This window comes from Drosophila navojoa, chromosome 4 (genome assembly GCF_054131105.1).
Source record: "Drosophila navojoa isolate 15081-1374.11 chromosome 4, UAZ_NAV_1.0, whole genome shotgun sequence".
NCBI classification, from domain to species: domain Eukaryota; kingdom Metazoa; phylum Arthropoda; class Insecta; order Diptera; family Drosophilidae; genus Drosophila; species Drosophila navojoa.
In genome coordinates this window covers 23,074,001-23,092,205 of record NC_142892.1, presented here as the reverse complement: position 1 = coordinate 23,092,205, position 18,205 = coordinate 23,074,001, and the positions used below count along the sequence as shown (strand labels likewise).

Here is an 18,205-nt window from a genome sequence, read left to right as displayed (position 1 = left end):
TTAGGCACTGCTAAATTTATGAGAAGCTTCTCTGATCTGCATGGCCATGATTAGCTCTTGTTAATGTTAGTTCAATCACAACTATTTTGCCACAACTATAGTGCCAGAGCCAATTGAGTGAGGTGGCATTCAATGATTGTACAATTAGCTTAATCATCGACGAAAACAGACTTCAGTATTGACCAACTCGTTAGCCAACTGACAACTGCTTTTGAGCACAGCCAATGCAGAGTTCTGTCGGCGCTGTTGGGCTATAAAACAGCTCGGTGCGAATCATTTCAGCCACTGTTTTATTTAGTCGGCGAATCAAGATGAATGGGCTTATTTCGCTTGCAGCCGTTCTGTGCGGAATGTACTTTCTTCTGGTCGTTGCCCAAGACGAGCTGCCGACAGGACCGAAGAATCCCTACTGCGTGCAGCAACTGTGTCCCAGCGGCAAGCGTCACATTGCCTGCGAGAAGCCGCCGAAGGTGAGTGTTGCGCTTCTGGCACAGCTCGCAAGTTACCGAAAAATTCTCGCGCATTGCAGGACATCAACAAGTCGTGCAGTATTCGGGAGAGCAAGGTAGTGAACCTCACTGACTACGTTGAGAGTATTCTCAAGGCTCACAACGACTTTCGCCAGCGCCTGGCCAATGGCCGGAACATGACCCTGCCCAGAGCTGCGCGCATGGTTGTGATGCAGTGGAGCGAGGAGTTGGCCACGTTGGCTAGCTACAATGTGCGCATGTGCAAGCCGAAGCACGACGATTGCCACAACACGGCCAACTTCAAGAGCTCGGGCCAAAACATCATTGTGAGTAGGGAGTAGGGAGTTCGGGTGGTGCAAGTTCGATTGATCAGAAACTGGCGTTCTCCCCAGATGTTCAACATGACTCGACTGGTAGACAATGACCTGATGGAGAAGATGTATCCCCAGCTAATCACCATCGGCGCCCGCACCTGGTGGTCGGAGCACACCAACAGCAGCCGCATGATGACAGCTGCCGATGTGGAGCACAACCCCTGCTCCGCTATCAAGCCCTACCAGCATCAGTAAGTGTCGGGCACTTCAGCTCAGAAATTAGCCTCTTTAACCGTTCATCTCCCGCAACAGGCCCTTTAACCACTTTGCGGTGATGGCCGTCGAAAACAACACTCACGTCGGCTGCGCAGGACTGCGATATGTGGCCAAGGACATATCCTACTTCAAGCTGACCTGCAACTACGCCGAGAGCTATATGTGCGGCAGGCCGATCTATCATTTCCGCGCCACCGGCTGCACCACTGGGGCCAACGTCCAGTACAAAGCCCTCTGCTCCAAAAAGGAAATATTTGCCTAAATGGATGACAGCTTAAATAGCCGCCGAGCTAAATAGAACTATATATAGCCCCATAACAAGCCGCAAATAAATTGAAATGAGCATCCGCTTGCTGTGTCGGATTGTGAAATTAACGCCATCCATATTTATGCAATTCGAATGGCTATTTCTATGGCCATAGCTCTGTGGCTCGCCTGGCTATGCTGTGGCACGCGCCTTTCATTCGCAATAGATAAATTCCGCATAACAACAGCCGCTGCGCTGCGCTGCGCTATTCTGGTCTCTGCTCCCTGTTCCATGGTCTTTCGTCTCTGGTTTCTCTGCAGTACGAAATCATTACGCATGCAAAATTCAAATGGCGCAGCATCAAAATGGAATTTCTGCAAATTTCCTGCCTATTGCAGTTAACTTGGCACGCAGCGCAGTTGCCGGAGATACCCTAGAATGATGCCTGACTGTGGATGCTGGCTGGCCTTGCTCTGTCGAGCAGGAAGCGAGAAATTGGCTCTGCTGCGTGATGAAGCAATTACCTGGCTAAAAGTGTTCACCCAGTCAATACTGCCTGCAGAGGGCGAGCAGATTTATGATTCCATAATTGTGTGAAATTCCAAACAATTGGCAACGGAGTGCGGGTCATAAAGCTATTTTCGAATAACCAAAAATATCAAGCCCATGCGGACGAATCTCTGCTTTATGCTGAACATAGGAGCAATAAATATTTGTTTATAAAATGGTTTTGCATTGATAATCAGCAATTAATTTTCTCATTTGGAGTTTAGAATAATAATTTACTGACCTTTGAATTGTTCCCCATTTTGTTGGCTTTAAGAGCGAACACCTTACGGTGGCTGTGCGGCCAAGCTGAAACTTAATCGACAGTGAAAATGCGCTACAACGCGCGGAAAGTGCTCTGAGTGTTGTAAGGAAGGTAATTATTTTGATGCCTGTTATGAGGCGCTAAAGTTGCACGAGAGTTTATCTAAGCTTGCAGCATCTACTATTAGAATATCTCATTTAGCACCTGCGAATTGATTAATTAAGCCGCTGAAGGAAATCCGATTAGCCTCTGAATCGCAATTCAATTTCACTCTTTGCTGCGACTTCATTTGATTGCACTGCATGAGAAATGCGCTTTGGCCAAGTGCGAGATTAGCTGAAAGCGAATTAAAAACAAAAAGCGAAAACACTGCGAGATCTGACTTTTAAATCGAATTGCGCTGAGCCAGCGAAAAGCGCACTTGCATTGCATTTGACTTGCCTTGCCGCCTGCCAGGACGGGGTTTCTTCAACGCCACTTCTCTGCACTCCACTCTACTTCGCACTGCCTCAGCCAGTGATTTGCTGTTGCTGTTGGCACCTGGAAAAACTGAAAGTCGCTGCTTCCGCAGCACATAAATTTGAAACGTTGCACGCTTTTAAGGTTTCTTCCGCTCCAATAGAAAATAAGATACACTCGACCATTATCAAGTGTTCAATTTAAAAATACCCTGCGGACTCTGACTCTCTTCAGTGGAGATCTAAGTTTAGAGTATTTTTTCAGGATTATATTCAGGCTTAATAGAGTTGGTAAACTATCGACCAACTGATATTTCAATAATTATTCACACACATGCACATACACAGGCAACGCACGCATAAACACGCATAGACTGCAGTGGGCTTACTATGGGAACATAATTGTCTAATACCTTTTCTTTTGGATGGACTATCTTTATGAAACTTGTAGGTCGTGATTAGAACATAGACATGTACGCATTAACAAAATAACGGAGCTATCAATTTTTGAAGAAATACTCAGAATTTGAAACAAAGTTAAAGTCTCGAGCTCTAGCTCAAACGGATAGACAGACAGACAGACAGACAGGGCCAAATTGACTTAGCTCGTCGCCCTGATCAAGAATATATATACTTCATGGGTCTGCACCACCTCCTTCTGCCTATTGCATACATATAACATAGCCATTATACCCTGATTTCCCATTTTCAATGGGTTCAGGGTATAACGAGTTTGTGATATGACCTTCCAGTACATTTGCGGATCAGTTAAGTTTCAAGAGCTCTTTCAGCATCTACTGAGAGTATCCATACTAACCATGTCATATTACCATGTTATTTACATAATGACATCAATCAATCAACCAGTCAACATCAAAGCATACCATACAACATGATTAACGAACGAATCTGTCAATCTATCGCAAATATTAATATTAATCGATACTATCGAATTAACGCCTTAAGAGCATTAACTTTTGAGAATTAACCAGCTGTACTTGTTTTGAAGTGATGCTACTAAAACTATTGTTGCAGATTAGAATCAAATCTGTGTTAATGAAGTTTCATGTTTAATTAGACATAGATAAACATCAGCTGGCACCAGCAACCAAGGGAATTTCAACTTGCTGCACAATGCTGGCATTCGTAAGCAAATCAATTAGGTAAATTATATGATGGCTATAGCTGGAAGGCTTCTGCAATTATTGTAGTTTGGTTTATTTCAGCCGAATGAGCTCAGACTAGAGTTGTTTGGGTCTTGTTTGGATTACATGTGTTGGTTGCTCTGCCATTGCCAGGCGCCTCAAGTGAGGGCTTCTAGCTTGTTTTGGCGGTTAATAGTTCAACAATTTATTCTAATTTATGATCAACCACAAATGCAACACACACACTCTCACTCGCACACACAGACACAGATGGAAGCATACATAAATATCTATTAAAGCTTTGCAGTCAGCTGCAAGTGAAGATTTACGAGTGTTGTAGGGCAGCTTTTGATAATGGTGCATTAGCGTGAAACGCTTTAGAATGCACTTTTGTCTACGCGCATGTGGGTGTTGGGTGTTGGGGTGCGGAGGGGAGGAAGGTCGCCTCGGCTGAGCTGGGAAGCTGTTAGCATTAGAGAGCGTCTGTCAAGCAAAAGTCGCAGGTCCTTTCATCCTTTTGCTGGTCGTCCTGGCAAAGCCATCTATACATTCAGCCAACATCATTATCATTGTCGAGCAACACGTCGCGCTTATGCTGATGCGCCTGCTGCTCGCATGCCTGCTCGGCGCGGTTGGTGGTTTCCTTTAGCAGTTGTCCTTTGACCCAGACAACTCACGCCAGGCATACGTATACGTACACACATACTTATGCGTTATGCGTAATACGTAAAGTTGCGCTAAAGCGAGCAAATACTTTCTGCCAGCCACTTGGCCCCATTCGCGTTATTTTTTTACGGCCGGCAGCCGACGGGTATTGGAGAGTGTATAAAACGTAATGGTGCAGACTCCTTCGAGCCCCAAAGAACATTTATTCCGTTTATACTGCAGATTAGCTCGACGTGCAATGCGAGGTGTATTAATGCTCAAACAGATGAAGCTGAAGAAGGACTGCTAATTGAGGAAGTTACTTATATTAAAAAAGAGGTCAATTAATCTCATTGAAATTAATTACTTTCTCCATTGCTGTTTTGAAGCTCCCTCCGGCTGGCTTGAAGAGCATCTCGAGGCAGGCGCAGAGCTGTTTATATTTTTTATGGCCAACTTCAGGATGGCTTACGTTTATTAGCATACTTCTATGCTGGGTGCAAGGTGCGTTAAATGGAACGCACGGACATCTACTTGTCGACGGCTCTTTATGACTTCATTAGGAGCGCATTTACGAGGCTGTGTCCTCTGCCTCTCGAGCGCTCTACGCCCGTTCTTTACGGCGGCATTGAAAGCCAATTGATTTCACATAGAATTCCGTACGGCTAAACAATGGGACAACCAAGAGAGCCCTCAGCTAAAATCTAATGAAATTTATGCAGGGGCTGCAATGCGGCTGCACATGAATGGCAACTACAGGACATGTACACCTCTTACACACACACGCACACACACACACATATTGGCTTACACGATGGTAACTTTTACCTGCCTTTGGCCGCAATTTACAATGCGGCGCCATATGCTCTGCGCGTGTATGAGTATGTGAGTGTGTGTGAGAAAGAGTTTTTGTGTGTTTACTGCTGACCTACTTCAGGGGCACAGGACGCGGTGCGCTTTCACTTTGGCTTTGGAGCTGGGCCTGGTCTATGGCTTCGAACATTTTATGAACACTTTGGGGCCGCCTTTGTCTTGGCTCTTAGTTAAAACTGCATTGATGGCCAGCTGGAGTCCGTCCGCCGCCAGCCAGGCCACGCCAGGCCACTCTCACGTCTCTTCATCTTCTGCCCCGTCCCGGCTAAGTGCGCGCGCATGTGGAAGTAACAGTTTAACGCTTAAACATGCCCGAGCTTCGCTCAACTCAAGTGCACAGCGGCACACACGCACACACTTATACATGCACATACACATCTGTGCATGTGTGCTTAGTTTTTACTTTTGCAAACTAAATTTGCGCAAATTTTGCAGCGCACTTGTGAAGTTTTGGGAAAACAAATACAATTTGTAGCGCACCCGAGCAGCAAGTCGGGAAAAGGAAGAAAAAAAGAAGAGAAAATAAAAGGAAACATTGAAAAACGGCTGCTGCTTAAACTGCTGCGGCACTTGGACTAAATGCGGGACGGGTGTGTGCGATGGGATGGCCGAGAGTAGACTGTTAGACTGTTATGGCCGGAGATGGAAAAGGCTGCGGTGCTGGTCTTAGGTGTCAGTCGCCTGCCAACAGGAAGGAAGCTTTTCAAATGCCAAATGATAAATGCATTTTTAATGGAGCGCCGGTGAAGAGAGGCGTGCGCCGCCAGCGGCAGGCAGTGTCTGAGTTTAACAAACAACTTCCTTGGCGCTCATGCCGCCGCTGCTGCTGAAAGCCTGGCTAAACGGCAGGATGCGCAAACGAGCGCCTCAAAGCGTATCCTAATGGGTACCCTAAAGCCAGGAGTTGGCCAGTTGGGAACTGTGAGTCGCTCGTCGCCCGTCGCCCGACGCCCATCGCCCAACGCCCAACGCCCCTTCGCCCGGTTGGGGTACAGCAAAAATGATTTAGTCAACGTTTTATTCGTTCATCATTTAACTTTAAACTCAGCACATTTACGCTTAATTATACAAGCATTTCGTATTTCACGTTCCCAAACAACAAATTGCCTCACTTTGCGCCAAACAAATAACGGACACATTTATACATGTATTAAATAAAAGATTGCGACCCCTGAATTGACGTAATTGTTTAAGCCTTTATGTGAACAATCAGCATTAAATGCTAGCTTGCAATTGTTGGCCATTTCAATTTCAATTTCAGCTTTGGCTGTTGGCCTTTGTTTCGAGACAGCGCTTCGGTTTAATCAATATTCCAAACGCAAACGCCGCTCACAAACATTTCATACGGCGAACCCTTCCCCGATTTCCACTCCAAAATCGTGGTTAAACAAAACTAAATGCCACACAAGCACACACACACACATACAAAGGAATAATATAGATTGATATAAATGGGAAGAGTATGAAACGTGCGCGCCTAAAAGCATGCCACGCAAATTGAAAATACTCGTAAAGGCAGTTGGAACAAAGCCACAGAAAAAAAAAATGAAAAACACCCCAATGACCATTTTAATTTTGTAAGTTTTGATAATGATTAAATATACACACACATATACATATAGACAGCTCTGTGGAATTTACAAAAAAGGAAAATAATCCAACATATAGACAACAGCAGCAGCAGCAGCAGCAGCTTTGCTGCAAATTGTAGAAATTGATATGAAAAATTGCTGGCCCTGGAACCTCGGCTCCTGCTCATGTGTGTAGGTGTTGCGGGCATCTGTTAGATAGTTATTGATATTATGTGGCCATCGTGGCAACCTGCGGGAAAAAGTAATCAATTCAAATTGTAAGCGAGTTTGCTGACGGGGCCCCAGAATTTATGAGCAGCCCGTTGTGATGGAAAGGGTTGCCGTAGAGGAGCAGCAAGAGGAGCAGCGCCGAATTGAAACCTTTTACAGAAAATGAGTAAGTGGCCCAAAGTGTTGGTGGATATGGGCTCACTGTTCCATGGGTAAAACAAAAGCAGTGCCTATGAAATATTCCTCGGAAATTCCTATTTATAATAAATCGATTTTGTATTTGTAAGTTTCTGTGGAGCTCCTAACGAAATGCTCTTCTCTCGGTTTGATTACAACGGCAGCTGGAAATCATCGTTCACAATTACTACTCGGATTTGTTTTTACTTTGCTACCAATTTGCATTTCGGTTCATTCTTCCGTTCGATAAGTTGCTGCTCATTTGTGGCAATAAACAAAGAGGGAAGCTATTTAATTATTTTCCTTTGTTCCGCTCGCTTGATTAGCGATGCCAATAAAATGTTTTCGATTGCAATTTAAGCAAACAGAAAATGGTTAATTACAAATTCTGCCATTTTCTTATATTCTGTAGTATTGTAAGTCAGAGAGCGTGAAGAGCAGTCGATTATTAAATATGCCTGAGGGCATTACATGATTTCTCTCACTAAAGAACACAAAATGTTGGAGCTGGCACAGCTCTGCTGTGGCCATAATGTATATTGGCCTGCTTTGAATGATTCTTAGATGATTCTCCTTAGAGTCTATCGCAAGAGAAGGATACAAATTATTTCATTCAGCCTTTTGCAATTCCGCCCTCTGCCCAAGTAGTGTTTGAATATTGAAGTCTATATTTTCATTTGTATTATACTTCAAATAATATTCTATATGCTATATTGCAGTGAATTGGACACGAGGGTCTTAGTTGTGTCTCCAAACTCTCTAAATTTGTCAAGTGTCTTGCGAGTATATTGAGTTTTTTGAAAGTGCTTAAGGAAATCATAATGAATGGGAAACTTTGGATCAGCTTTCCATTTTAGACGAGCCAGATTGTATGCACACGTATTTCAACTGTAGCTTTCATGTAGTAGTAGGAGTTGATCCTTTTAATTGTGTTTATCTGGGTGAATCAGGGCATGGTGCTCTTTTGCTGCCCCTTTGTAAAGATGCTCACGGACTCTACACTTAGAGCAGTATTGTCCAAGTGCTACAATTTGTGTATCAAGGAAACCTTACTTTCTCCGATTGACACACATTATAAGCACATTTTGAAACTCTAAAATAAAACACAAAATAAGCACAGCAATGGACAAAGGATGCAGGATAAAGGACTCGGCACAGCTCCAATTGGCCTAGAATGGCTGGCGTTGATAAAATGCAACTGCATACAGCATTGAGGTGGGCTAGAAACAAAAACGCGAGCCTCCATTGTTGCAGCTGTCTGACACATATAGACAATGGCTGCTGATGAGGATGATGCCCCGCCAATGCAGCGCCAGACTAAAACAAAGCCCCAACAGGCCCGCCGGCTAATGCTGAGTATCCCATTCTAGTTGCGGAATTGTAGCTCCACAATGGGCATGAAAAATTCATAAGAATGTTTACTGCGCACCGAAATTTGTCTTAATACAGAAGATATAAACAATCTTCCAGAATTATCATACCTATATTTTGAGCTAAACAAAAATTTTTATTTTAACTTGTTTCTTTATCAAACCATGTTTCCAATTTACATCGAAATGTAATCTAAAAAACAAGCTAATATATTAAAAAAAAATGGTTTGGCTTTAGAAAGCCCGCTTACAACATAAACTGCAGATTCTGAACGTAAAATTTAATGATAGCATCAAAGTGGTATTGAAAACTTGATTTGCCTATATTTGAAATAATTTCGTTGATCGATTACATGCAAAATAAAAGTCAAATATTATAGAAATATTTGACATTTATTTTGCATGTGATTACATCGATCGACGAAATTATTTCAAATATGTGCAAAATAAGTTTTCAATACCACTTTGATGCTATTATGTTGTAGGCGGGAGCAATTCGGAGCGCAATTCATGAAATTTGTCCAGGGTTTTCATTGATTTGTGCCACAGTGCAGTTTATCGATTGTGAGCTCGCATTTTAGCTTCTTTGCTATACCCAAATATTCAAAGCATTATATAAACTCAAAGCCTAATATATCTCGATCAACTTCACTTCTTAGCTGTCAATATTAATTCTATATACTTGTTTTAAGTGATTGAAACGTTCACATTTCGTCTCATTGACACTTAGCAAACAAGTTATCAATAGTTAATTCTTCTGAAGCGAACTCCAAACAGTTTCGACACAAGTATTCGTGCTCAAATGCTATACGAAAGTTTCTTCACTCAGAATGCTCTTTCTCTCTAAATATTGGCAGAACAACTATGCGTCTCTCTTGCAAGATAGAGCCAATTAAAAATGATTATACAACATAATAATATTAACAGAAATTTCCTCAATGCCAATTAAGGAACTTCAAGACGTTAGCAAGTAGCTGCAAGCCCAGCAATGAACTATTTGTGCAACTCATACGCTTTGAGACAGCATTAAATATATATAGGTGCACATGCTCCGCGTGTACATAAAGTATCAAAGTGTCTGAGCAGATATGTAAGCCATTCGAGGCGTTGGGTTATGCAACAATTGCGACATTATTGCGACTCTCTTGCACTTGCAGGACTTTCGTTTATTGCCGCGGCAAAACCGAAAACGAGGTTAACGCGTGCACTTAACGACTCGAGGGTCGCTGCTGACGCCGTCGAGGACAACATTATAAATCCGCGCCAGGCATTTGCAAGTGGCAGTCATTCCGAACTTCTGCCGTCTGCCGTCTGCCGTCTGCCGACTGCTGACGTTCGTCCGCCTAAGCGCATTGCCAGCCGTTAGTTTTGGAATGCATTCGCCGGCTTACAACTCAATTTAGTCAGTTTTTAATGAGCAACTGTGGTGCACATGTTGTGGCATTGGGCGTGGCAGGGGGCGTCGCCTTATTTGCATTTGCTGAGCGCTTTTCGCCTGTTCCAGTGCCAGTGCCAGGCCAGTCCCAGTGCCTGTGCCTGTCGTCTCCAAAGGAATTCGCCTGTTGTCTTTCATGTCATTTATTACCGTTCGCAGCGTGGCTGCCTTTATGTCCCTCGCCCCTCGCCCCTCGCCACCTCGTTCCATCGTTGCCTTCCGTTTCATTCAATCGTTAAATATTTCCGGTGCGCTGTCCTTTTTAGAGCGACACTCGCTTCGTCCTTTGTGTGTCCTGCCCACAGCTCACCCGGCCTGGCCGGCTCTGTCCAGGCCTTGCTCTGCTCTTGTTTGTGTAATCGCACAAAGATGGCTCAATAACAACATGACGGAATCGGAATGAGGCTGAATGCCTGCTTCTTTTGGCAGCCAGCAATTTGTGGGTCAAATTGAATTTGTATTGTGCCGAGCTGTACAAAATTGATTGAAACATTTGCGTGAATTTATGTCCTTGAAATGATTGGCCATATCCCTAAGCCCTGCGTCCACTGCGTCGCCCATCACAGCGACACTCTCTGGCCGTGCACTAGCCAATGCCCATTTCTAAGTAAGCTGCCAAGCAAAGCCAGGCGGCTACTGGCTTTGCATTATTTATGGGATTAGTGGCTAGCCCACATACTTGCCACGTGCGCAACTTGTTGGCCTAAAAACTGATTAGGTTCAATGAGATTTTCCTTTTGCCAGTCCCGAGGCACGTCGCTCTGCTTGGATGACTGCCGGCTGCCAACAGCCAACAACCAACAGCCAACAGCCAACAACCGGCTTCATCTATCTTTCATGCAACTTGAGTTGCCAAATAAAACAAATTTACACTTTAATATGAATCCCTTAACCTGCAGCTCCTGTAAATAACACACAGAACACGAAGCACAAAACACAGAGCAGACAGCAAATCCGCTTGTCGGGCAACAAGTTGCTCTGCCTGTTTGCATATGAGTGTCTGTGGGCGTGTTATGTGTCCTTTTATTCTTTTCTAAAAATCAGCAACGCATATAAAAAGCAAACAGCAAACAGCATGATTTAGTACTATCCAACATAATAAATAAGACTAAATAATTGCACTGCCAGGGAATCGCAATTTGTTGTGTTGGTTAGACAAAAAATATACGCGGGTTGAGCGACTGACCGAAACCTAATGCGATAAATATACCAAATAATCCGAGTAATACATAAGCCAAATGAACGTAAATTTTTATTTTTGTTTAGCTTCAGGCATTAAAGATATCAAATAAATTAGGTCATTAAAGATAAACCACTGGAAATTCAGCTAAAATTAAAAAATTGCAGAAAATAGTGAAAAATAAAACAATGATAAAATAAGGTCGAATTAAATGAATACAAAAATGTAATAATTGCTCAAAACAACATTTAGTCCATGTGTAAAATAATGACGCAGGTCTCTTCAAAAAAGATTGCTATATGGAGTATGCGTAATAAAAATAAATATGAATATAAATTAATTGCCATAGATATCATATCATATCCCTGTAAATATATAAGTAAATATAAATATATATTTTATAAAAGATATATAAATATATATTTTTAAATCCTTTATATCTAAATACTTAAACATAATGTATTATATATATTTGTATATATTAATATAGATACATATATACTATCTTATGATTTCAGCCTAGGTTTGATGTTTAGTGTCGGGTGTGTGTAATGAAGCCAATGTCATGCATCAGTATACTTTTTAATTTATAAAATGGCATATTCGCATAGTCGCCCTATACACACATACACCCACAAGCACCTACACACCCACAGACTACAAACACACACACACAAAAACACGTGGCCAAACAGACGGGCCAGACGCACGCAGTTATGCGCAAAGCAGTTTGTTTAATTCGTGTAAGTGCTTATGTGGCGTATGCGTAATGCGATGACTGTGCCAGCAGAGTGAAACCTGCGCCCGACTGCTGTGGGCTGCAACCGAGTTTCAATTATAAAATGCTAGACAAGCCGCAGATAGTAATAACAGCACCAAACAACAGACACAATACGAGATACGAGATGCAACAACATCAGTTTGACATTCTGAGCTGTTGGCTGTGTTATCAAGATGTTTGCTCAAATACATACATGTGTATGTGTGTTTGTGTGCTTTATCATTGTCGGTGTAAAACAAGACAATTAACACACACACACATAGTTGTTTCTGTGCGTGTGTGTGTGCACGCACACTCGAAAGAAGTTGAATTTGATGCTTTTGTTTTCAGTTGTAAAACAATGGCCGCAATTGTAACTAAGTGTGCGTGTGTGTGTGTGTGTGTGAGTGAATATGTGTGTTTATGTGTCTTGCCTGTATCTTGTATCTTTTTGAGTTAGCTCAAGTCAATTGTTTCGCATGTGTGTCGCTTCGTGTGACTGTGAGTGTGTGCGTGCGTGTGTGTGAGTGCCTTATCTTGGCCCTAGGCACGCTCAGCCCTCTGCTATTGTTGTTGCTGTTGCTCTTGTTGTTGTTGGTGGTGTTTCTCTTATTGTCACTTGTCTGCCTATTGCGCACTGATTGTTTGCATAAATTACCATAATTAAGCAAGGTTAAATGACGCCGCCTCGGTGGGGCCTGAGTCGAAAATCTTAAACAAGTACAAGCAATTGTCTCGACGAACACCCCATATGCCACACAAAAACATTCATGCAGCTGTCGAAGCAATTGCGTAACATTTTTCTTCCATTTTATTCTTTTTTCCTTTTTTCGGCGCATACGACGCGACCTTTACGCGCGTGACCAGAGCTGCAAAATACAGAAGAGCACAACGGACAACGGACAGTGGACAATGGGCAATGGGCAATGGTACAAAAATAATGAAAAACAATGAAGGCAACACGAGGCGTATACGCAATGCCATAACCAGGAGCCATTGTCGCTGGCAGTCGTCGCCTTGTTAGCCTTTTACCATTCTACCGCGGCGCCATTCATTTCCATTTTGTATGCGTTGCTGGTTGCCATTATTTGGCTTTAATTGCTGCATGCATGCCGCCACGCCCCACCGCCCACCGTGCCGTGTCTCTCACTGTCTTGGTGTCGTTGCGTTTGTACGTGTTTTAATTAAAATACGCCACACACATCAGCGGGCCTCGGGAAAGCCTTTCCCTTAACTGATAAGTTCGCCAGCACTCGATGCGAGCCGAATGCGCGCCATAATCAGCCGCATTAACTGTAAATACTCGCATTGCCGTTACTATTCGCAATACATCCATGGCGTGTGACAATCAAAAAGCAACATGTCAAATGTCAGAAACGAGTGTTCACATCCGCTAATTCATTCCGCAGCTCCACTGGCAAGTGAGGAAAATTTATGCGCACACATCAGGAGGCGAGGGGCGCTGGGTGGGGCATGCGTAATTAGCTCAGCACCTGGCGCGGAGGCCAACAGCCGGCTCGGTGGCTAGATGGCCAGTCCTCGGGCCGGCCGGTAATAAATAAATTAACATAAAACACACAAAAATTAATGAATGAATAAATGATTGGCCTCGGAACGACTCAAGCGCACGACGAGCCCAAAGGCGAGTCCATAAATTATTTCCATCCAGCCCAGAAATGGCAACTGTCGATCAACGTCAATAGCGAGCTCTGTTGCCAGCAATTTTATTTCGTTCATTTGGTAAGATGCTTGCCAGAGAAATCTCGTTTCTGGCCCTCTATATTATAAGCAAATCAATCAGCCAACAGCTGCCGTGGTAGCTGCTCCCCACGCCCTTCCATCGATTTACAGTCATGATTTATTAGGAAGAACATTTCAAATTTCAAATGTATATATGACTTTTTCTTTATTCCTTCGGCATGGATGCTCGACAAAGGGCATTGTATTGATTTTCCAGGGAATGCCATTTAATGCTGAGCTCCTCCAGCTCGACAAATGACAACGAAGTCAGCCCTGGTCCTTGGTACTGGCCATGTGTTTATTACTTGGCTAAAAGTACAATTCCTGCGAAAGGGCGTGAGCACTTCATTTCAATTAAACACAATTTATGTCAAATTTGGAGAAAAGTGCATGTATATATCATCACATTTTCTCTCTCTCTCTGTCGCTGTGTGTCTGTCTCTCCTTCTCTTAAATACTTCAGGCTTAATACAATAAATACACTAGCAGCGGATGTAATTAACGCGGCGAGCGGAAACAAAGGGCGTTGTAAGCATTTTCTTAGTTATTTCTGAGTTCCTGTAGTGATGATCATTATCGTGATGATGATGATGATGATGATGATAGTGATATCATAAAATGGGTTGGTGCAGCACATTTCACTGTCAGCACTTTTTCACACAGCAATAATGATAGCAAATAATAATAATTAAACGAAATTAATTGATTGGTGGCTGTTCCCACCTGGCAGTGGGCAGACGTATTTAAGGCGTCGCACAAGGCACAAGAAACAGCAGCAACTGTCACAGCCAGCCGTCATTCAATTTGCATTGTAATTGTAAATTGTATCTCATATTTTATTGCTCATTATTAATTGAAGGCGCACAGTCGGCCCTCATTAATGCTGCAGCTGTCCGAGTAAAGAGCAATTAAAGTAATTTAATTTATTATTTGCCATTGATCAACAAACTCGCGCAGCATAAATCAATGCAAAAATTGTATTTATTTCCCTTTTTCATTATTATGTGCAGTTTCATATGCATATGTGTATATATATGTCTATATTGCTGACTTTATTTTTCTGCAAATGCAGAGTATAGAGTATAGAGGGGTTAATGGAATCGAGCACCAAAGCAATCTGGCAGCTATGAGCCGAGCACAAAATGAGCGGAAACTAACTACTCGAATTTATATTAATTAAACCGGAATTAATCGAGTGTTTCGATGAGTCGGTCAATAAATTGAGAGAGTATCAGAATGAAGTACTGAGACAGAAAAATAGTTGAAGTATTCACTCTAGCCTGAAATTAAATTTACAATAAATTATTTTAACTTAGCTTTTCATAGTAGAACAGATAAGAATGTTGTAGCTCCAATAAATAAAAATTAATCTTTTTTTTCTTTTTCTTCTTTTATATATTTCAGTGATTTTAAAGAATAAAAACTCCAATATTAAACAATACTAGAAAACAAAATAATCTAGTGAATATAAAATATTATTATCTAACAAACATTTTCGTTTTCTTTCATAGTTCTTCTAATGGAACACATTTGGCAGAAATCGAACTCTTTTTGTGTGTTGTTTCTCTCTTTTCAGTGGGGTCTGCCTTCATGATTGTCTGCCTTGGCACGTTCTACCTGATACGAAATTATCGCAAAAGATTAAATCTCAAATACTTGGCCAAAACAAAGTACAACTTTTATGTTGCGCTATCAGGTATCATCTGTTACCCGAGCTAGGGTGTGCAGCTATCAACTATCATCATCAATTCTCAGATATTAATTTGTTGTCAGTGCCTTATATTAATTACGAGAACATGCCCCGCCCACCAAATGGCAGGTAAAATGAGTTATGTAACAACAGAGGCAATTTATGGATATTTATGACTGGACCAAGATGCAGACCCAACGATATGAAAAGGCCTACATTTCAATGTCAGCAGCGAGCGCTCCGTAGACGGCATTTTATTTTAATTATGATTTTTAATAAGCAGTTAGCAAAATGCTAGCATTGACTAATCGCCGCCTAACATCTCGGCTTATGGCATCAAATTCGTAATGTTTTCTTGCCGTTGCTGTTGCCGCCTGACAGAGCCAGCAAACATTTAATAACTTAATGCATGTGAGTGTACAAATGGTAAAAGTCGTTTACGTTTACATTTACGTTTACGTTTACATTAACGTTTACGGTTTCGTTGACGTTTTCAGCTCTGTGAATTTAATAAGCTTAATGTGGTGCTCCCGGAACGGAATGGAACGGAGCTGAGCCGAGCTGAGCTGAGCGTGGCAAGCACCAAGAAATTAGATGAATTTCCCAAGATATGCTGGGACACACCCGTAAGACACACACGCACACACACACATACACACACGCAGACAGGTGACTTGTGCGCTCAACAAATGCAATTAATTATAATTTTTAATTAGCTCACCAGGCAGGACCTGAAAACAGCAACAGGAACAACAATTGGAGCAGAATACAAATACAAAATGTTATACAATAAAAATGAGCAGGTTATAGTTTATAGCAAAGCAGTAGCCGACTAACGAATACCCTACATACCTAAAATGTTCTACACATATATTTTATCTGAGCTTTCTATTAGATTGTGTTAAGCTAGAATTGAGCTAAAAGACAAATAGGTTCCATTTGCAAATATTATATAGTTTTCGTTTCTCCTTTTATTCTCTCACCTATGTCCGATAGGCTAAGGTATAAAAACAATCAACTAAAACTCAGGTTAGTAAAATGAACGCATGAAACTTGACACGCGACTATTAAAATAAACAATAAATAAAGAGGACACAAAGGATTGCTTGTCACAGAGATACCCTGCATTAATATTACTAAGATTCTGTACACCTTAGAATCTGTTACTTACTTAAATGTTATGCCAGTCTCTTAATATGGAGACATTATATATTTGAGCTGCATTCATTATCTTTCCTTTAATGGACAATCAAACGATGCCCATCCCATTAAGTCTTCGCAATTGCTGTAGGGTATAAACAGGACACACTCAAGTGGTGGGCGGTTCTCTGTGGGCGTGCTCCTGACAGCACGTGAAAGGTATTTAGTCACGCGGAAAGAAATGTTTCCTTTTATTCAACGGAGCACGACATTGGGAGTCCAAATGGGAAGAGAATGCCTCGCCAAGCTGGACGTGGATTAGAAGCCAATTCCACCAGCATGGGAGTAGGCGTGGCCAAGCGCCGCCACTCAATGCGTTGTTTACGTGCGAATATGAAATTCTCATTGCTGTTATAGCTACGCATGCGAGATACTCTACGAAAGGATTATGCATACAGAAGCCAGCCAGGCAGTCAGCCCCCTAATATATCACTCGAGGTGGCCGCGCGGGAGTGCCAGCACATTGTCACGGCTATTGCCTTAAGTTAAGGCTACTAAAACAATTTCAAGGTCAGAAACGTTTGCCCGGCTCTGGCTTCTTATCCTGGACTCCCCAGCGTGGATTGAGTGCCCGCTAAGGCGTAAATTAGATTTTGGACGAATGTCTGTGGCCCAGAAATAGAAGCAGTAAGCTAGCGACGGACGCGCAGGACAGGCTTAGACACAGCTCAGACGGAAAGAATGGGTCCTTGTTTGTTGCTAATTAGACAAAAATTACATTTTAAAAGGCTTTCAAGTGTAAAATGGAAAAAGTTGTAACCAAAACTCTCATCCATCGCTCACCTCTATGTTGCCCCAAAACACAGAGGGCAGGTCGCTTTTCTTTGTCTCTCTCTCTCTCTCCACTTCTCTCTGTCTCTCTACATGCACACAATATGGGGTCATCGTCAGGAGGAGTGCAGACAACTTTTTATGCCGGCAAGTGCATCGTCTCTTCAGATAAATCTGACATAAACGTGATGCTGCATATTTCTGGAGTGCTCATTAAAGCATTTGCGTCAAACACTGATGGCTAGATAGAGTTGACCGACCTATGATATACATATAAATAAATTGAATACATCATTTTGTATTTTGTGTGTATATAAATAATCGTAATCTCAGTTTGTATATTGAGGAGAAAATTTATCAGCTCAATTAATAACCTTCTCAATATTCTTATTATTATTCCAACATTTTTATCACTAATTATGGTACATGATAAACTAATAATATGTAATCCCTTTTAATATAATATCCTGTACTTTGATATTATATTCTGTACTTTGTTTATGCTTTTTTTTTTAAATTTAATTTGATTCTCGTTTTTGTCAATAGCTTTAAGAAATAAATAAATAATATAATAATATTTTATATTTTTTTTATTATATAATTTATATTTTATTTATCAGAAGCTCTATAAACTCTAACATAGGATACACAACTAACGGAGAAAGAACAGAGGAATATTATTATTACCTATTATTATTAAAAATTTGAATTAATATTTTCCATTTATTTTCTTTTGAATGTTTACTTAGAAATAATTAAATGTAAACATTGCATTGTATTTTATATTCAGCCTGATCTTACTTGAATTGACTAAACTCCTTAATTAAGTCATGCAAATAAA

At 41.7% G+C, this 18,205-nt stretch overlaps 1 protein-coding gene across 1 annotated transcript; it reads left to right on the top strand.

Annotated features, from left to right (window-relative positions):
- Positions 1-274: 274 nt before the first annotated feature.
- On the top strand, positions 275-1,435 carry LOC108652605 (venom allergen-1). Its single transcript, XM_018102831.3, has 4 exons — positions 275-470; positions 530-796; positions 863-1,035; positions 1,097-1,435. The coding sequence occupies exons 1-4, from the start codon at positions 312-314 to the stop codon at positions 1,320-1,322; spliced, it is 825 nt and encodes a 274-aa protein (XP_017958320.1). The 5' UTR covers positions 275-311; the 3' UTR covers positions 1,323-1,435.
- The last annotated feature ends 16,770 nt before the right edge of the window (positions 1,436-18,205 follow it).